General features: G+C 38.5%; 1 protein-coding gene across 1 annotated transcript in view; it reads left to right on the forward strand.

Moving 5' to 3' along the window:
* The window catches only part of BOD1L1 (biorientation of chromosomes in cell division 1-like 1), a 59,154-nt gene that overhangs the window by 33,441 nt on the left and 3,996 nt on the right, over positions 1-21,717 (forward strand). Inside the window, exons 14-27 of the mRNA XM_011984136.1 lie at positions 2,650-2,693; positions 4,007-4,067; positions 5,665-5,735; positions 6,672-6,744; positions 7,968-8,047; positions 11,551-11,635; positions 11,970-12,043; positions 13,041-13,116; positions 13,196-13,230; positions 14,278-14,323; positions 16,618-16,667; positions 16,759-16,843; positions 17,251-17,404; positions 21,315-21,455. Coding sequence (XP_011839526.1) covers positions 2,650-2,693; positions 4,007-4,067; positions 5,665-5,735; positions 6,672-6,744; positions 7,968-8,047; positions 11,551-11,635; positions 11,970-12,043; positions 13,041-13,116; positions 13,196-13,230; positions 14,278-14,323; positions 16,618-16,667; positions 16,759-16,843; positions 17,251-17,404; positions 21,315-21,455 — 1,075 coding nt within the window. The remainder of the gene's footprint in view (positions 1-2,649; positions 2,694-4,006; positions 4,068-5,664; positions 5,736-6,671; positions 6,745-7,967; positions 8,048-11,550; positions 11,636-11,969; positions 12,044-13,040; positions 13,117-13,195; positions 13,231-14,277; positions 14,324-16,617; positions 16,668-16,758; positions 16,844-17,250; positions 17,405-21,314; positions 21,456-21,717) is intronic.

Below are 21,717 nucleotides of genomic sequence, written 5' to 3' on the forward strand. Positions count from 1 at the left end.
AGTTTTGTTTTTTGTTTTGTTTTGTTTTGTTTGAGACGGAGTCTCACTGTTGCCAGGTTGGAGTACAGTGGCGCAATCTCGGCTCACTGCAACCTCCGACTCTCTGGTTCAAGCTATTCTCCTGCCTCAGCCTCGTGAGTAGCTGGGATTACAGGCACACACCACCATGCCCAGCTAATTTTTGTATTTTTAGCAGAGACGGGGTTTCACCATATTGGCCAGAATGGGTCTTGATCTCCTGACCTTGTGATCCGCCCGCGTTGGCCTCCCAAAGTGCTGGGATTACAGGCGTGAGCCACCGCACACAGCCGATGGTTGGGTTTTAGTAGCCTTTTCAAATAATTATGGGCACATCTTGGCCTGTGGAAAATTCCATTGAGCACTCATGAGTCTGTAAAACAAATAATGTTAGTTTGGCCCTTGTGAATTCCTTGACGGAAAGCCTCAGGAATTCCCCAGAGAGGCTGGACCATACTGGCTTAAGGAAATGGAAATGAGAAGAACTGTGACAGTGAGGAATTATTTCTAATTTGTATTGCAAACATGATTGCGTATTTTCTTCTGATTCCCACAATATTTTTTTTAAGTACTAGGAACTATAGAGTATGTGACCAAATTTAAGCCGGTCCCCCATTTTTTTCCACAATGTTAAAATGTCCATGCAAGTCAAGTGGAATAAACAGTCAGGGTGATTTTGGTTGTAAGCTAATTACTGTGACCAGAGGAATGTAGCTTACTAGTTGACTTAAGTCAGGTGCTGTGTTCCTGGATCCACTTGGTATTCCAGACCACAGTCTGGGCTCCTGAGAAAGGTGCCAGGAGGGCAACTGTAATGTCTACTGTAGTTGGATTGGCTCTTTAAATTATTTCCCTGACAAACATCAAGTCTGCTACCTGTGAGTACTAGGGAAATCAACATGGAAATGACAGATGGAAATAAGTCATTCACTGAAATCAACCTGCAAATAAGGTACTATAATAAAGATACTTACATCACCTTCCCTGATGTAAGACCTCAGGGAAGACTTGTGTTGGCTCAATCAGTCTCTTCCTTCACCCCTCTCCTTTAATTATAGAAAGTAAGATATACAGAAATGCATAAAATGTTTCCCACTCCCTATGAGTAACCACCTTCAGTACAATAAAATTATATTGTTCTAGAATTTTTTTTCACTGGACCATATATTGCAGGCACCCATCATTACTTTATCAGCATATACAGATCCACTTCTTTGTTTTAATAGCTAAATAATCGTCCCTAATACCAGTTTTAGATATTTTAGTGGTCTCAGGGTTTCTACTGTTACAGGGCTGCAACAAACTTCCATAATGCATATCACTACATGTGTTTTACCAGGTATTTTCATAAAATTGGATTGGGGGAGGGAGGGTCAAAGAATATGCAGGTTGAGTATCCCTAATCCAAAAGGTTTGGGATCAGAAGTATTTAGAATATCAGATTTCTTAGGATTTAGGAATATGTGCATTACACCTCATTGAGCATCCCATATCTAAAAATTCAGTCTGAAAGTTCCAGCGAGCCTTTCCTTTGAGAGACATGTTGGCACTCAAAGAATTTCAGATTTTTGGAGCATTTCAGAGTTCTCATTTTTTAATTTGGGATGCTTAACCTGTATACATTTTGAATTTTTATAAGTACTTGTTACTCATTTGGGGCTAAATATTGAGTAATGAGTAGGTATGCATTAGGTGTACAAGGCAAAGAGAAGGGCAGTAGATGTGGAGTGATTCAGATTAAGTGAATAGTGCATATAAATCTCACCCATGACTTATCTGGGGAGGTTTGGGGATTGGGAGCAGTTGAGGACCTTCTTACACAAAACCATCTGAAAGGGTCTCGAAGTCTTGTAAGAAGTGTCAGCCAGTCCTCGAAGACCACACCAAGACTTAGTAAGTCATTTATGCTGGCATGTTAAAACCCTGAAGATGACTAATCTATTCAAAACTTGGACAGATACATTAGTTAAAATGTGCATGGGTGTTTTATACTACAAATAATTAACGTCTCATTTGTTAATTGTCAAGAAGCTAACATTTTTGGATTCTGAAGTCCATTGTTCCCACAGCTATATTTCAGATAGCTTTACTGTGTTTAGGTACAGTTCAGTAAGAGATCTACTTACGTAAAAGGAAGTTGTTTAAAAGAAAAATGTGTGTTCTGTCATTGTTGAGTAGAAACAGTAGACTTTGTACTTCATGTTTCCAAAGAATATAAACAGACCATTGCTGTTTGAGGGGATAGGATCTAACTTTTCATTTGACGCTATTATTTTAAATGAACCAGTGTTATACTGCAGCTTAGCAGCTACATTAAGGTCTTTTACTTTTTTTCTAAGCTTCAGATCACCAACATAGTTAAATCACCATAGCGATTTAATATACCACTGCTATTATTATAAAAATGCAGTCAACATTAATTTCTGTTGTCTTTTTCTGGTAGTATTTTCTGGTAGTACAACATGGATTGATTGTGGGAAATAAGTGGTCAGAATGTTATAATTTATGAAGGCAACTAAGCCACTTGGTGACATAGGATAGGTTCCCCATCCTAAAAGTCTTCAAATTTATTTCTCTACATTTCAGAAACAATACTCAGTTTCTTTACATCTCATTTTTGTTTTTGAACAGCTGAACTCCAGAAGGAGCCTTTGTTGGTGAATGAATCACTAAATGTAAGTCACTGTAATGATTTTGATTTTTGTGGTTATTGAATTTTTTTTTTTATTTTTTGGAGAGCTATTGAGGAGGAGCCATCTGGAGGGGTTACGTGTATATTTCTGTAGGAGCCAGGAGGCATTTGGTAATGTACTCTTCATTTGAGTTCGGCATCCTGACAGCATCTTTCACTAGCTCTTTTCCATGTTCACCTATACTCACTGACGAAGAACTCTGAACTTTCTATTGTTTATTATTATAACAGGATTGAAAATTGGATTTTGATGTCTTAAATCATCCTGGTGCTATAGACAAAATAGATTTTAGTTTGAGAATTAAATTTCACTTTATGTTTTTAGACAACTTTTCTCAACATACTAACCTGTAACTGCTATGTGTCTGTATTTTTTTTCCCAGATGTGGCTCTCATAATCCCTTTCATTCTTGAAAGAGTCTTCTTTTGGGCTTTCTGTCTTAATGTATTTATAAGGAACCTCGTATTGTACCAGGAGTGAACATTTTATAAAATGTTTCCAAATGTGCAGACAACTGCATTCTTTCCAATGCCCCTAGAGGAATTGGGGTACTATCAGTGAACCGTGGAATCAGAGTACTTCCTCATCAACCACCCTATTTTGTAGCTAGAAATTCATACACCATATGCTGAATAAGAAGAAAGAGAAAAGCACCACTTGGTGTGGTTCAAGTTTGCCATCCAAGAGTTAAAAATATTTTGGCTGGGCACAGTGGCATGGCCTGTAGTCCCAGCTACTGAGGAAGTTGAGGTGGGAGGATCACTTGAGCCCAGGAGTTTGGGTCCAACCTGGGCAACATAGCAAGACCCTGTCTCTAAAAATAATTTTTTTTTAATAAAATAAATTTTAAAAGTTAAAAAGACTTTAAATGGGGTTGAAGCTTACCGAGCCAGGTGGCATGTTCTCCATCCTACCTCAGTCCCCCGAGTCCACCAACAGCTATCTTTTCCCCAGTCGAGCATAAATGTCCTTTCCAAATGTGTACAAAAGCCTGTGACCAGGACTTAGGATATTATAGGATATTTCTCTTATTTATTCTTACTCTTTTGCCATTGGCTGCTTTAAGGACAGGAAGAATAAGCACAATAATTTGTTAAACTGAAACCTTTTCAAAAAGAAGATGCTGCATGCTTCTGAGCTTCTGGGTGAAATTAAAAAGAATATGTACCCCAATTCCTTTTGGCATTTGTACAAATAGTCAGGTTATGTAAATTACTTTCTCTCCTCTCTCTCTCTTTTAGCCTTTAAATTTTTTGTGAGACTATCCATAAATATCTTTTATATTATATATTTAGGTTGAAAATTCAGACTTCAGAACAAATGAAGAAATTCATAGCAAATCTTATAACAAAGGAGGTAAGTTAATGAATTTCATAGCCATAGATTTAATATTAATTATAGTTGCCATTTATTGAGTGTGGTCTGTATACCAGGCCTTGTGTTAATTATTTTACATATTTTTCTCTCATTTAATTCATAGTAATTCAGTAAAGTGATAGTTAACAGCATCACTCCTGTAGTTGAGGAAAACGAGTCTTAGGCCAGGTGACTTCTTCCAAGCCATAGAGCTTAAAAGTGATGTCTCACTTTAAATAGCTACTAGAACTTTGCCATTAATCTCACAGTTGACTCAATCCAACATGAATACAAAACACATAGTCCCCTGTGGATTGCAAGTACCCAACTGTGAAATGTGTTAACTTCTGACAGACAGTTTAGGATGGTGGCATATCAAGGATGTCACATTTTTGTGGGTCTTCTCCCAGGGGTGAGGTCTGGTGGCCATACAACCTGTGCAGGCTGCCAACTCTGGACAGATAATTCCCTTCTCAAACAGAACATAGAATTTTCTTGATGCTTACTAATTTTGTTAATTTTCTATTGTAAGAGTGGGAAAAGAGGCTTATTTACTTATACAGTTATTTTTATAACATATACCATATTTCAAACAAAAGTAAAGTGGTAATAAACACCCATGTGCCCCCTAACTTCGTTTTGCCCTATCTTACAATTTAGTATATTTGCTTCACATACCTTTTAAAAAATATTAGTTATGGTGGAATCCCCATTTACCCCTTCCCAATCCCAATCTCTTTCCCTTTAATCCCACTCCAAAAGGAACCACTATTATGCATTAGTTATATATAGGTCCATAAACAACATGTAACATATGTTGCCTTCGTTAGATAAATATGTGGTCTCATATTACATAAACCCTCCCCACCTTATTTGCTCATTCAGCAGTTTGAGATTTTGTTCTGTTGATTTGTGTTAACTCTAATTATTTTCATTGCTTTCGAATATACCACAGTATTTTTTGCTTCATTTGTACATTATTTTGCACATGTAGGTATTTTGAAGCTTTTCCCAATTACAAAGAGTGCTACTGTGTATGTTCTCCTACCTTTCCCAGTGTATATGTAGTGTACTTGTATTTCTGGGTATGGAATTGCTCAGTTATAGGCACCTCTTCAACTTTACTGCATGTGCTAAATTGACCCCAAGTAGTGTACCAGTTGTCACTCCATACCATCTCCTGTATTTGGTATTGTTTGACTGGTGAATGTTTGTTAGCCTGATGATTATGATGCAGTGATTCATTGTTTTCATTGATGCTTCTTAATACTGTGTTGCTACATAAACTGGGGGGAAGGGCCTTGAAGTCTTCTGTGTAAAGTCCAGTGTTGTTACCCCCGACATGTTACTGACCTCCTTGAACCTCGTTCCCTCACATCTACAAGTGGAGGAAGAAAGAGAACTTAACTGACGGAGTTGTATGGAGGATCCCATCAAAAATCATTTGTGAACTATCTACCACAATGCCTTGTATATAGCTGGTACTCAGTAAAGTTACTCACTCAGTTTTCTCCCAGCCCCCTAACACACACCTACAGTAAGTATTGGAATATAAAAATATTTAAGTTTTTTTTTCTTTTTTGTATTTATTACTCAGAGATATCCAGTGATAGAAAAGACAACGCAGAAGCCATAAGCAGTCACAGTGTTGAGGCAGATCCTAAAGAGGTGCGTTTTAATAAACTCAAGTGTTTGATATTTTATACATAGTATTTTCACTGTGCACAAAGAAGGGCTTTAGAAAGGCTTTACTTCTTTGTATAAATTAAATATTAATGGGTATACTGAGAGTTCCACATGTCACTTTTACCTGTATATGCCCTTTCAATGTTTAGGCAAATAGCAGTTCTCAGGACTGTCTGGAAGTGCCCATGTTGTACAGTCAGAATGGTTTTTCATGCACCTTTCATCAACCATAAGAAGTCCATGTTTAATCAGCCACTAAGCAGAAAAATACTACTAATTATGACATGCCATCAGTTGTAAGATATATATAGCTTGACTACAGAGATGGTGAAATGATAAATAATTTTTTAAACGTGTTTTAGAATTATTGAAATACAGTATGTAGCTAGAAATAGCATGTTTTGTATGAATTTACATTCAAACCCAGAAAAAAGACTAAAGCTTACAAAATTAGTCTAATCCAAATCTAACTATCAAGTGTTCTAGATTTTTTTTTTTTTTTTTAGATGGAGTCTTGCTCTGTCGCCCAGGCTGGAGTGCAGTGGCATGAACGCTGCTCACTGCAAGCTCCGCCTCCCGGGTTCACACCATTCTCCTGCCTCAGCCTCCAAGTAGCTGGGACTACAGGCACCCACCACCATGCCTGGCTAATTTTTTTCTCTATTTTTAGTAGAGATGGTTTTTCACCATGTTGGCTAGGATGGTCTTGATCTCCTGACCTCGTGATCCACCCACCTCGGCTTCCCAAAGTGCTGGGATTACAGGCGTGAACCACCGCGCCCGGCCAAGTGTTCTAGATTTTTTAAAAATGTGTATATCAACTTATTCCAAAGGTTAGAAACTAATACAGTGTGCCCCCATTTCAGTTTATTTGAATCAAGATTCTATGGCCTTTGATGTAGTCATTCTTAATTCCAGGTTGAAGAGGAAGAAAGGCATATGCCTAAAAGAAAAAGAAAGAAGCATTATCTCTCTTCAGAAGATGAACTGGGTATTTATATATGTTTCTGTTTTAGACATCTGTGAAAAATCATATTATTTTTATATCCAAAAGAGTGAGCCAAAAACATAGAGAATTTTTGAGGATAGTAACTGTCTACTTCACAAGTCTTGAGGCTAATTTGTTTCTAGACTGGCTTGATACCTCCAGGGTCCTTTCTGGACCTCAGTCTAGAAACTAGATTGTTTCCTGCAGAAGACCCAACCCCTGGATCTCAAAGATAGACTCTCTCTGGAACCACACCCCGGGGCCCAGCCAGGTGCCACTGCAGTCTGTATTTTGTATCATAAGCAGATGCCCTACAGAGCTAGTGAAGCACTTTAGTCCCAAAGTGCCTCTAACACGCCTTCTGTGCTTCATACTATTGATTTTCTCATGGTCTGTAATGGTGCCCTCTAGTAGAACAACAGTAATAGAAGTGTTGTACATTCATTTTGTCTAATACAGAAGCTACTAGCCACATGTCACTGTTGAGCACTTGAGAGTGGTCAGTAGAAACAAAAGACTGAATTTTTAATTGTTTTTAAATTATTTTATATTTCAGTAGCCACTTGTGGTTAGTGACTATCATGTTGAACAGTGCACTGACCTTTAATACTTGACATAAAGGAGAAGTTCAATACTTATTGAATGACTACATGAGAAAGAATGAAGAGTGAAGAATGAAATATTTATATTTTATATTATTTGGTAGCAATTTAATGAGTTCCTGATGTATTCAGGTACTATCTATGGTACATTATACACATTCCCATTTAATCTTTACAATAAACTTGTAAGTTAGGTGGTGTTGTCATCTTATAAATAAAGAGATTAAGGTTCTGAAACATTACGATTTTATCTTCACCACATAAATCTGATTCCAAAGCCCATGGTCTCAATTACTATGCTATACCTCTTACGTGGTAACTCATTTAGAAAGTTAAAGTATCTCTGGAAACTATACACTAAGCCCTTCCCACAGAACCCACTACTTCATTGGTGTCATGTGAACATATGGGGATTTTTGTGTTTTGTTTTATTTTTACTTTGCCAGGGCAAAAGGCAAGTGTTCAGTGCTCATATCACATGATATTATAAATATAGAGTAACTTTTGGCTTCTCTGTATCACAGGCCTAAGAAAGAAGGCTCAAACAGTCTTAAAATAGAACTATGTATTTCATTTTTCATTTAGCTTTTGTTCATTTGTGATTCTGTCTAAACTGATTTACAGATGATAATCCAGATGTCCTGGATTCCAGAATAGAAACAGCACAAAGGCAGTGTTCCGAAACTGAGCCACATGACACAAAGGTATTTTTTCCACATATTAAAGTTGTGGGTGGGGGTAGGGAGGCCTAATTACAGCATTGTGAATACTTATTATAATATTGTTTTCATTTTAGTATCCCCCTTTATATGTCTCTAATAATAATCACTTTATTATAAAAGGTGTATATTTTTAGTCTCCTCCCCAAAATCAAATGTTGCACTTTATAATTCTTAAACTGCAAGATTGTCTTATTACAATTTAAATATAACATTGCTTAGGTTTTTGTTCAGTAGTATTGATTTCTTAAGGTGTCTAAATGTTTTCTTCCAAAGTAGAATGTGCTTTATCACAGATATACTTGCACCAAAATATTGAAATACAGTCACATATATTTAAATATTAGTACTTTACTCTCTAGCTTACCTCCTGTATTGGTCTGTTCTCATGCTGCTAATAAAGACATACCTGAGACTGGGTAATTTATAAAGGAAAGAGGTTTAATTGACTCACAGTTCCACATGGCTGGGGAGGCCTCACAATCATGGTGGAAGGCAAAGCAGGAGCAAAGTCACGTCTTAACATAACGACAGGCAAGAGGGCATGCTCAGGGGAACTCCTCTTTATAAAAACATCAGGTCTCATGAGAGTTATTCACTGTCAGGAGAACAGCACAGGACAAACCTGCCCCCCTGATTCAATTACCTCCCACTGCATCCTTCCCACTACAAGTGGGGATGATGGGACCTGTAATTCAAAATGAGATTTGAGTGGGGTCGCAGCCAAACCATATCACCTCCTACCTTTAAAATCTGGGTACTCTAAGGATTGGCCTTACCCATTGCCTTTTTTCCTGTGGTCTTATTATCATCTTATGACTCACAGAACCTCCTCACAAATTTTTATTTGTGCTGTGCTGTCTCTTTTGTTGTAGGCCCAGATTTTTTCATTCCCTACTAGATACCTCTTGGGTGTTCTTCCATTTCTGAGGCTCAGTACTCTAAAATTTCTCATTGTCTGTCTAAACTAGTTCCATCTTTTCCTCTCTCTTTCCCTAATTTAGAGAACTGATTTCCAGTTCTCTAAAACCAGACTTTGGTCTCTTTTTTCCCCCAGTAACTGAAGAACTAAATAAAAAGTAGGAAAAGATTTAATAACCTAAGAGGGAAAGTGGCATATTGTCATGAATTTTAGTTGGTTGTGACCAAAGGAAGAAACAGGCTCTTAAGCTATGCCTTACCCTGCCCTGTCCAAAATCAAAAATCCTGAGACGATACTTCTAAATTTGAAGAAAAGTAGATTGAAGGGGTATTGTTTTATTTTCTCTTAAATTTCATGATTTTTTAATGTTAAATTTAAATAAAATCTAATGTAACTATTTTCATTAAGCAGTTTTATAGACACGGTATTTTCAGTTACTACAAAAGAATCCTTTCTTACATGGAAAGCTGTCTGCAATAGCATTTATTTGATGTCATCTTAATAGTAATTTTTGGACAGTAAATTGGGAGTGATTTCATCATTTCTGTTAAAGTTTTCTGTGTAGTAAATATGTACCATTTTATAAAAGCAATAAAGTCATTATCCTGAAATGTGTATAGGAAGACCAAAAGAAGACCAAAATTGAGTAAGTGAAAAAATTCCAGGCACTGGAAAAATAAAAGCAGGAAATAAAAAGTGAGTTGCATGCATGTCATCGGGATCTGATTAAGTGCTTACAGGACCAAGTGTTGGTTCTGAAAGAGCCAATTCAGAAACAGAAATGCAGTTCATCCAGTGGTTTGAAGACTTTTGTGCAGGAAATCTTCAGCCCCCGCTATATGAAACAGATATAAGTGTAGATGTTCTGGCTGAAATGAGGGAGAAGACCTCAAACACTTCTGCCTGCTCCTAAACCCGCTCCAACACACACACACACACACACTCTCACACACACACACACACAGAGCACTTGAAGAGGTCCTGCGCTGAAAATGGCAGTGCAGCATGAGGGTCTCAGTGAAGCCTCAATGTTGATGTGTTGATAAGGTCAGAGCAAATAAGTTTCTCCTTGGCTTTCCCAAGTGAGTGGACCTTCCATCCTCTAAATTAGCACTCTCCCAAGGTACCACAAGCCCTCAGAATATGAGAAGAAATGGTAGAACTACCATTTATATATGCCTTTTATCTAAAAATCTTAAAAATTAATCTCTACTAATATTTACTGTGTAGATTGGCCCTGATGCTATCACTGAAAGTGAGCTCTCCTCTGACGTCACCTGTTAGTCTTGTATTGTAATCGCATGTCTTGGACCTAGTTATGTAGTATTGTCAGAGTACCTTAAGGGAAACTGGGAGTCCCACAACACAGAGGACTTGACATTGAGACCCTCACTTATTTGTTCACTTTCAGCATTTTATGACTTAATAGCTTACAGATGCTCAACTAAATGAATTTGCAGAGTTTGTTTACCTCGTTTTAATTAAACTGACCCTCCCAAAACAGACACTGGTTTGAGATTTCTGCAAAAATAACCACAACAAAAAACCCCATAAGACACAGAGAGTATTTGTAATGCAGATACAAACAAATAACAAGAGAAATGGCTGAACTGACACTTCTTTTACTAAGAAGTAACAGAAGCTCTGTGTCATCCTCATTGTTAGGTAAAAAAGAATGAAGATCTAATCATATCTGACATGAAGTGGGTCAGAAATTCCAGTGTTTCAGAAGACTGTGAAATGTGGATTTGCTTTTATATCCATCCCCTTCCAGTCCCTGAAAGGCTATATCAAAACCCAATGACATTGAATTCTTCCAAGTAGGGAAGTCGGGGGTGAGGGCATTTCATTATAGATCCCTTTAAATTTTGAACCACGAGAATATATTTCTACTCAAAAATAAGTAAAATTAAAATTAATGGAAATGAGGATTTACAGTTGTTTATAATGGGCCATTAAAGTAAAATTAATGCTTACTTTAGTTTCCTATTTCATCTTGATCTTATTCTACTTTATATATTTTTGTTTATATACTGTATTAGTATTATAGTATAAACGATTTGGCATTTCATGCTGAGAACTTTCTTGCTACTACGGGGGGATAATTTAATTGCTGAAAGATCACTGCTCCAATTCAGCCCATCTGGATACCCATAAATTCCCTTTGGCACCTCCCAAATTATTGCTTCCCCACATCTGCCCCCTCCATCACCCCACAAAGATAAATATCTGTTGCCAATATCTGTCCATTTTTCCTTTGGAGTTTGTCTTAAAAAGACAAAATCCAAGCGGAGGGAGGAGAAGAGCAATTTCTATTTTGCAGGAAAGAAAATGGCCTTGATATTTTATACTTGAAACTTATCTCATGCTTTTCTGTTCTCAGAATTTTTTTTTTTATAGTCTCACTAGCAGCAATAATAGTTACATTTCAAAAACATTTTCCAAAAAACTATCCTAAAAAAGAGGGAGTTTTTTTTGAAATAGAAAGGCATACTTGGGTGGGGAGGATGAATGGATGAAGGCTTCAGTTTGAAGAAGCTTCTGGTCTTTTTCAACTTCTCTATAGGAAGAGAACTCCAGAGATTTGGAAGAATTATCTAAAACCAGTTCTGAGACGAATAGCACTGCCTCAAGGGTCATGGAAGAAAAAGGTGAGTAAAACATCTGCTTAGGTAAATTGACTGAACCTTCAAAGCAGCCATCGTATCTCTCAGCAACCGAAACATCTATTCTGTTCATTTACTTTCCGTGTATAATAAAGTGCCTCATGCTTAAGATTAGGGATCATTTTTAATTTGGATCCTGCTATACCCAAAATGTGCTGTTTACTAGTCACCCCAACTCAGGCTTACTAATTTTGATGGTAGAAACATGAAAATGGAGTGTGTGTTCATGTGTGGCTGCAGCTATGTAGGTCACTTGGGTAAAGATGGGGAAGGCTGACCGTGGTCACTAGCAGTGGACAAAGCTCTTCCTTTTCTACAGATGAATATAGCAGCAGTGAAACTACTGGTGAAAAGCCAGAGCAGAACGATGATGACACCATAAAATCTCAGGAGGTGAGATGTGCTTTTCATATTTATTTGTTCACAATTATTTAAGCACTAAAACCAAATTAAATTCATTAAATACTGTTACCTTGAGTTTTTCTTAAGTACTTTGAAGGAGCTCGGGGTTTTTTTAGTGCAATGGGGCACCATTTCATACAGTGCATTTTATCAGTGTCATTTTGATTAATTTTGTTGTCTTCATCTTTGTTTCTTCAAAACATTTGTATGAGACCCACTTATGTCATAGCCAGAAAGGATCAGCTCAGTGCTCTACATCAGTGTCAACGTCAGGTTCCTGGCCTAACATTGGAGGCTGTCTGAGCCATGGAGTCCAGCTAGGATGAAATGGGAACAGCAGCAGGTTGTGCAGAAGGCATGCAGGGAATACTCTAGGGGACCTAGTTCATGAGGCAAGGTCATGGATTCCTGGAGGCTGCAGGCACAGACAGCATCCCAGCCCTGCCCACTGTAACCCATAGATTTTCAGGGGAGCCCGTGGAGCAGAGAATTGCAGTGGCTTGAGACTGAGCACCATAAATCAAGAGACACAGCCTGTGCACTAGCCAGATCTAGATAACCATCGTCAAGTTTGCCCATTTTAAATCTTTCGTCGTTGTTCTCACTTCTGTATGTATGATATATTCAGTGGACTCCTTTATTTTTTATAAGGGTTACCATTTGGTCACAACTAACTTGGGCTAAATCCCAATTAAATGGACATACATATTTATTACAGAAGTAAAAGGTAACACTTTGATTACTTCATTGTCTCAAAATCATCACGGCTCCTTTAATTTATGACAGTTAGTGATATTTATCAGGTTGAAGGAACTACAGTGAGATAAGTAAATAAAACACTAAGCCCTACATCACATATTTTTAAAGTGACAAAGCTAGGATTTGAGCTCTCTTAGACAGGAACTCTAAGTCTGATTTTCGAGAAAACTTTGTATAATAAAGGATTAAATTTTTTTTTAATTGCTGTTGTTTTTTATTTCCCCCTTAGGAAGATCAGCCAATAATTATTAAAAGGAAAAGAGGAAGACCTCGCAAATACCCTGTAGAAACAACGTTAAAAATGAGTAGGTACTTGGTGTGTTTTCAGTTCACACACAAGAAATTTTCAAACCGATTTTCTAAGAGAATTTTTTTTTTTTTTAGAAGACGACTCCAAAACAGATACTGGCATTGCCACTGTAAGTAATTGCAAAACATGACAATTTCAAATACTTGCTCTTAACCTGAAAAGGGTATAATGCACTATCTAGTATTTTGAACTTTATTTTTTAAGTACTTGAAAAGCTTTAAAAGAGTTTCTTAAATAAAATACTGAGTAACCATTCAGATATTTTGATTACTACTATCTTTGTGTAAACAGAGTTATATTAGTTGTTCTTCATTCTTATTCCATTCTAACTCATGAGTTTGATTATTTAAAAATTATCTAGGGATTTATCTTCCTGCGGCTACCGGTGGTTAAAATACACAAATTAGCTATTTTATATGATTTTGAGATAGTGGCTTCTTTAGAGAGACTTGTGAGTTGTCTTGCCATCTTACTACTTTCTATGGAATTCTTTTTGGCCTAAAATATACACTGATTTCAGTGCAGGAAAATCCTCAGTGATATTTTATGTTTGAACGTTCTTTATCTTTGACCCTGATGTATATACCCACCAAAATCATTGTATCAGGATTCCATCGCATGCATTTCAATGGATTATTATAAGAAGAGCATTATAAGGAGAACAGACATGTGTTCACTGACCTAACAAAAGAACATGGGATTCAAGCCTCAGTTTTGCCACTTACCCCGAGACCTGTGACTTAGGGTCAGTCATGGACCCTCTGGTGACTCAGTTTCCTTGAATGTAAAGTGGTATGATGCCTGCAGTACTTATCTCATAGAATTATTATAAGACAAAACCAGATAAGCACATGTGAATGCATTTACCAGCATGTAAAATGGTTTGTCTTGGGGAATATTAACCACAGTGGCCATGCTGCATTGCCTCACTTCTCATCCTCTAGCGTTGCAAAAGGGAAGTTACTTATTGGAAAGTCTGTATTTAGAAGCTCAGGCATCCATGTTTGGCTAGGTATACTTAATTATAGAAAATAGGTCTCAAATATGCCTATGTAAATAAAGATCCTATACCACTTTTATATCATTGATTGCATTTCTATGTGATGATTATAAACTGCTGATTTTAATTTTTTTGTTGTTGTTTATTTAAACATAGGTAGAACAATCTCCACCTAGCAGCAAACTGAAAGTAATGCCAACAGGTATGTACCTATAGCATTCCTCTGTGTGTGATCTGAGGGAGGGGCAGGAGAGGCTGGCTCTTGGAGAACGTTTGGGACTTCCATTCTGCTTCTCATTGAAGTGGGTGGCCCCCTTGGTAAAAATAGTTGTCCTTGTATCTGGGAGAGACTACTGACTTACAGAGTCCAGGACTCAAGAATTGAAATTGTTTTGACTCTTTTTCTCCTCATTCCAAGGAGAAAAATATATTCCAAAATGTTGATAATGATTAGCTCTGGAGGGTGGAATAATGGGAGCATTCCATATTATTTGTCACTATTGCATGCATTTTCCAGATATTTTTTGCAATGTGTGTGTATCCATTTTGTGGTCTAAAATTTTTTACATAAAAGCAAGAGGAGCCATTAGTGAGCTTTGAAGTGCTGATATCAACAACAAAGGTTAATGTGACAGCTATTTTGTATCAAATAAATAGCATGGTCAGATCGATAAAGTATATATTCTGATCAGCAAATAAAGCAAATAGGTAATATAAAATTTTTTCCACATTTATGTGTGATGGTACTTCATTTTTTCATGTGTCTTGGTAAATTAAGGTTTGTTTGTTTTTTAAAAGAGGGAGGAGATTCTGCACATTTGGTCTTCACCAGTTTGTATTAATAATTTTGTAGTATTTTGAATCCATACAAGAAGAAATCTTTGTAACTTGAGTGCCCTTTAAGGACGCTAATTAAAGCTGTGTGATTCAGAATGTTTTCTGAATGAGGGTAAAATGATGACCATTTTAAGACAGTCCTCTTTGTTGACCTTTCTATTGGGTTAACTTTTTCATTTTCATTGGTATTTTAAACCTGCAAAAAACGATGACTACTACAGTCACCAAAAAGAAGTACCTTTGAGTTTTTGAGTGCCTGATGAACATCCCCATAATCTCAGCTTCAACTAGTGCATTGAACTAATCTTTACTTTTCTTACCATGAAACAGTCTCAGAAAATTGTAACATCTGCAGAAAGCAAATGCATAAAGAATGTATGTACGCACCCTACAAACAGGTCATAAGATGTACTTTTTTAACTACCATGATGTCTTTGGAGTCAAAAGATTTCTACCTGTCACTCTACTTGTTAGTTATGTGACTCTGAACAAATTACATAAATCAAGTTACTCAAGCCTGGTTTGTTCAGACTATAAGCTAGGATCATAATACTTGTAGAGCTACATTGAAATTGAAAAGTCCATATTAGCCAAGCGTGGTGGCTGACACCTGTAATCTCAGCACTTTCCGAGGCCTCCACAGGAGAATCACTGGAGCCCAGGAGTTGGAGGCTGCAGTAAACTATGATTGCACCACTGCACTCTAGCCTGGGCAACAGAGCAAGACCCTGTCTCATAAAAATAAAAGTACCAGTTATATATCCTTATTCGAAATGCCTAGGACATCAGAAGTGTTTCAGATTTTGAATTTATTCAGATTTTGGAATATTTGCATTTCCCAGTTGAGCATTCCTAATCAGAATTCAGAATGCTCCAGTGGCATTTCCTTTGAGGGTCATGTTGGTGCTCAAAAAGTTTTGGATTCTAGAACATTTTAAATTTTGGATCGTCAGATTAGGGATGCTCTGCCTGTATATCATTCCAACTTGCAGTTACTGGTACATCTTGTGGGCTCCTTATATGCCCCTTTTTTATTCTTTCTTTGGGGTCAGAACATTTAAGCTGAAAGGGATCATAAAAGTAGTCTAACCCAGCCAGGCGTGGTGGCTCAGAGGCCTGTAATCCCAGCACTTTGGGAGGCCGAGACGGGTGGATCACCCGAGGTCAGCAGTTCAAGACTAGCCTGGCCAACATGGTGAAACCCTGTCTCTACTAAAAATACAAAAAACTAGCTGGGTGTGGTGGTTGGCACCTGTAATCCCAGCTACTCGGGAGGCTGAGGCAGGAGAATTGCTTGAACCCAGGAGGCGGAGGCTGCAGTGAGCCAAGATCACGCCACTGCACTCCAGCCTGAGTGACTGAGTGAAACTCTGTCTTAGAAAAAAAAAGTAGTCTAATCCAACTTCCTATTTTGTAGCTGAAAAAAACTGAGGGTCAGCAAATAAAATAAAACCTGAAATGAAAACTTAGGTTTTGTAACTCACAGTCCAGTGTGATCTCTGCTAGGTATTCTGATTCTATCTTTGCTTGACTGATAACAAAATAATAAGTGTATAACAGTGTATTAATTAATACTGATACACAGATAAGCCAGACTGACTGTTGAAATTTAAATTTACAGTAATAAAATATTAATGCAGAGATTTCCTTTTCTTAAAGATGAATCCAATAAAGAAACAGCTAACCTACAAGAAAGAAGTATAAGCAATGTAAGTGTTAAATTTCTTATCAAGATATGTTTACAAATCAACTTAAATGCTCAACTGACCACCCTTTGAACTTTAATTTTATTGCTTCTAGGATGATGGTGAAGAAAAAACAGTAGCAAGTGTGCGTCGGAGAGGAAGAAAACCCAAACGTTCTCTTACTGTGTCAGATGATGCAGGTATGCTTCTAGCAAATTCTTAATAAGTCTTATTGTTTCAAAATCACCTTTTTTAAGAGTTTTTCTTTGAATGAGGAAAAATCCAATGGGATACGGCTAATATTAATATTACATAAATATGTGTGAAATAGGTCTAATCCCATGTCAGAAATGGTACATCCCAGATGCTTTTCTGAGTACATGTGAATTTTTTATGAATGCTGGCTGTGAACTGCATATGTAAACTATCCAAATGTGTTTGAGATTAAGTTAAACAGTTGTGATCTGCAAGTGCTGAAACAAAAAGGAAGTGGAAAACCACTTCTCTGCCTCCAAGTCCCTAATATCCTAAGTTCTAAACTCCATGACTCTCTCCCTTGGATCTTTGGGAATTGTATAATCCAGGTGTTACCCTTCTATTTGAACAGAATCCTCAGAGCCAGAAAGAAAACGCCAGAAATCAGTTTCTGAACCAGCAGAGGACAAGAAAGAGCAGGAGTCTGATGAGGAAGAGGAAGAAGAGGAAGAGGATGAGCCTTCAGGAGCCACCACAAGATCCACCACCAGATCAGAGGCTCAGAGGTAATGGGGGCAGCACAGAGCTGCCAGAGACCTTCACCAGCTTCTTCATCTGAAAACTGCTCTGGGTTTCCTGGGATTCTCTTTGAACTGAATCATTCATACTTCAGTGGAAGTGTTTCCCTTTCATTTTTATTGTTAGTGGGCACATAGTTCTTGGAGAACACATTTTCTGTCCTAAACCATTTTAGGGGATTGCTTCAGAGTCTTTACCAGGTTTTAAACGTCTATTTGGTGGAACCCATTCAATTCTTTACAAATATTTTTTGAGCATCTACCATCCTTCAGACGTCGTATTGAGCACCATTCATGAATATGGACATACATAAAACATCATCCCTGCTCTCAGCATACTTATTTCAACCCAGAAAGCAGGAGGAACCAGGCCCATGCACCGCCGTCATCACATGCATCTCACCAGTGCTATGCAATAGGTTGATCATAGGAAAGTGCCCAAATTTGACCAATTTTGAGGTACATAATTTCATATATTTCCCAAAATGTGTTCTCTCAAGCCCTATCATAGCCAGAAACCTCTAAGAAAAAGAGTACCATGGTCAGATGAGTTTGGGAATGACAGTGAATTCTCTCTCCTTCTCAGTTACATGTTCATTAAAACATTGAGGGTTTGGCAAACTCCAGGGCTCGGCGCAGTGGCTCACGCCTGTAATCCCAGCACTTTGGGAGGCCAAGGTGGGTGAATCATGAGGTCAGGAGATCGAGACCATCCTGGCCAACACAGTGAAACCCTGTCTGTACTAAAATGCAAAAAATTAGCCAGGCATGGTGGCTCGCGCCTGTAGTCCCAGCTACTCGGGAGGCTGAGGCAGGGGAATCGCTTAAACCTGGGAGGCGGAGGTTGCCGTGAGCCGAGATGGCTCCACTGCACTCCAGCCTGGTGATACAGCGAGACTCCATCTCAAAAAAAAAAGGGTTTGGCAAACTCCTAAAGGAAAGAAGCCGGTTGAACTTTGTTTAAACAAGCATTATTTGCTGATACCCCTTTTCTGTTGTTGGCCTATATCATTATAACTGTTCATCCAGTATTCCTTTTCCCATGGCACATTTGAGAAATGGTACATAACTGTGTAGTCTCATCCTAACCGTTAATAATTTTCCCAAACATGAATATTTTCCAGGCTGAGCATGGTAGCTCATGCTTGTAATCCCAACACTCTGGGAGACGAAGATGGGAGAATCACTTGAGCCCAGGAGTTTGAGACCAGCCTGGGCAACACAGGGAGACCCCATCTCTACAAAAAAATCTTGAAAATTAGCTGGGCGTGGTGGCATGAGCCTGTAGTCCCAGCTGCTTGGGAGGCTGAAATGGGAGGATCGCTTGAGCCCAGGAGGTTGAGGCTGCAGTGAGCTGTGATCACACCACTGCACCGTAGCCTGGGTGACAGTGAGACTCTGTCTCTGAAAAAATGTATATTTTTTAAATTTTTAATTAATGTGATTTATAAGGTGTTAATCTTGGTATCATCTTATTTAATTTCATTATTCAAGATCAAAAAGTTCAGGAAGATTTATTTCAAAAATAACACTAATAAGATTTATTTCAAAAATAACACTAATATGATAACACCATAATATGATAGTATCTTGTGTTTACATAAAGACTTAAAATCAGGGCTGGGTGCAGTGGCTTACACCTGTAATCCCAGCACTTTGGGAGGCTGAGGCCAGCGGATCATGAGGTCAGGAGTTCGAGACCAGCCTGGTCAATATGGTAAAACCCTGTCTCTACTAAAAATATAAAAAATCAGCCAGGCGTGGTGGCATGTGCCTGTAATCCCAGCTACTCGGGAGGCTGAGGCAGGAGAATCAGTTGAACTCGGGAGGCGGAGGTTGCAGTAAGCCGAGATCACGCCATTGCACTCCAGCCTGGGTGACAGAGTGAGACTCCATCTCAAAAAAAAACTTAAAATCAACTTGTTTCTAATTCCTCCAAACTTAACACATTATTAGCCATTTGTGCCATGGTTTGATTTCTCAAAGAATCAGATTTTAGAGCCAAAGGATTCTAGAAGCTCACACGGCGAAAGTTATAAGGTGGTCTCATATTTGTTTTTTTAGGTGGAACAACTCAGATAAATAGAAAAGAAGTCACAGAATCCAAATTGCTGCTGCTAGGAGAGGGTGAGGGTGCTGGAGCCCAAAACCCATGCATTTGGGTATAGCATCCATCCCACCAGAATTACTGCTTCCCTCTAAAACCGTTGTGGAAAGTAGGGCTCAACTCAGAGAACGTTCCATAGGCCTTCTAGCCGTCCAGTGAGTGTCTAGAAATTGCTGTCCGATTTGCCTTCTATAAATTCTTTAAAAATCTTATTTGATGTATCTGGTTCTGTAATCACTTGGATTATTAAAGTTCTTCTTCGTGCACTTTATAATATAAACTTTTGATTTACAAATGAGTTCTTTTCTCTCTAGTTTGGATTCCTTGGCATTGGTTGATCAGTCCCAGGGCTCTGATGTTTTCATAATTTCACAAATTGTCTGGGTTGGGTGGGCTCTTAGTGATCATGTAGTACCACTAGCCAGTCATGCCTGAGTCACTGCACCTGCATCTCCTCTGAAAGGGTCTTCCTGCTTTTGCATGGACCTCAGTGGCCACATCCTCCTCAGCATTCTCTGACTTGTGTTCAGTAGAAGCCGGCCTCCCTATGGCTTCTACTCTTGATTCTAGTTCTACTTTCAGAACCTTCTGTCTAATTTTCCCTTACATATTTGAGGGCAGCTTCCAGGTCTTCTCTGCTTGCTTCTTGAGCCCTTTCATCATCCCTGTTTGTGCTCCTCAATTACCTTTATCCTCTTTTAGATGCAAATATGCAGCTGGGCGCAGTGGCTCATGCCTGTAATCCCAGTTACTCAGGAGGCTGAGGCAGGAAGACCGCTTGAGGCTGGGAGTTCGAGACCAGCCTAAGCAACATAACAAGACGCTGTGTCTTAAAAAAAAAAAAAAAAAAAATTAATAAAAAACAAAAGAGGCCACGCACTGTGGCTCATGCCTGTAATCCCAGCAGTTTGGGAGTCCAAGGCTGGTGGATCACTTGAGGCCAGGAGTTCAAGACCAGCCTGGCCAACATGGTGAAACCTCATCTAAAAGAACAAAAAATAGCCGAGCGTCATGGCAGACTCCTATAATCCCAGCTATTTGGGAAGCTAAGGCAGGAGAATTGCTTGAACCCAGGAGGTGGATGTTGCAGTGAAAAGAGATTGTAGCACTGCACTCCAGCCTGGGTGACAGAGCGAGGCTCTTTCTCAAAAGAAAGAGAGAGAGAGAGAAAGGAAAGGAAAGAGAAAGGAAGGAAGGGAAAGGAAGGAAAGAGAAAGAAGCAAACTCTGTATACTAAGTGTGGTCTAATGAATCCAGAAGAGGACTGTTTTACCTTATTTTCTGGATATTTTTCTTCAGTGTGCATCCTCATTACTGAGCCTCAAATTGAAAAACACACCAGCTAAACAAGTTCCTTTTTCAGAGTTTTTACTGGTTAATCAGAATTCCTTATCAAATTCTTGTGCAGTTGACTACTTGGGCCTTAACACTTAGCTTCGTGAATTGTACTGTCATTAATCTTGGCCCTTTATTCTACCCTGATGAGCTCTTTTGTAATCTTTATTTTGTCAGCCAGTATATTTTCTATTTTTCACAGATACATCTCTTTTCTAAATCACAATAAAATACCACGCACAGTAAGAGCAAAGATAGTGTCACACAAGCAGAGGTAGTTGTAGATGACATTAAGATCGACGACTTATCAGCAGTGGTCAGGAAAACCAACCATTTTTCTGATTTGAGTTCCTATTGTTCTGACTTGCCCACAAGGAGCCTCATACTTCCTAAATAGTTCCAGGGACTGGAGTATTCAGTGCTACCATTGCCCAGTGTTTCTATAATCTGTTTCAGAAAGCAACATAGCAAGCCATCTGCACGTGCAACATCCAAACTTGGCAGCCCAGACACAGTTTCTCCTAGAAATCGCCACAAATTAGCAAAAGAGAAGTTACCTACCAGCGAAAAAGTTAGTAACTCTCCCCCATTAGGAAGGTAAGTCCCTGCTTACACTTCAAGTAATTTTTAACCCCCTAAGACTATTTTTGGTGCAATAATGCTTTCTTCCTAATTTCCTTTAAGATTTTGTCTCACCAAATAACTGTTTTTGGGGATCACTGGTTTCCAAGAAGAATAGGAAGGGCTGCAGAAGGTGTCTCTGTGGCCTCACCAGTCTGGCCTTGCCGCAGTGGATTGCCACACAGGCTTGTCCTTGACACCTATGAGCCTTATCTGCCTTCTCCCATCCGCCAAGACC

This window comes from Mandrillus leucophaeus, unplaced genomic scaffold, assembly GCF_000951045.1.
Source record: "Mandrillus leucophaeus isolate KB7577 unplaced genomic scaffold, Mleu.le_1.0 Scaffold261, whole genome shotgun sequence".
NCBI classification, from domain to species: domain Eukaryota; kingdom Metazoa; phylum Chordata; class Mammalia; order Primates; family Cercopithecidae; genus Mandrillus; species Mandrillus leucophaeus.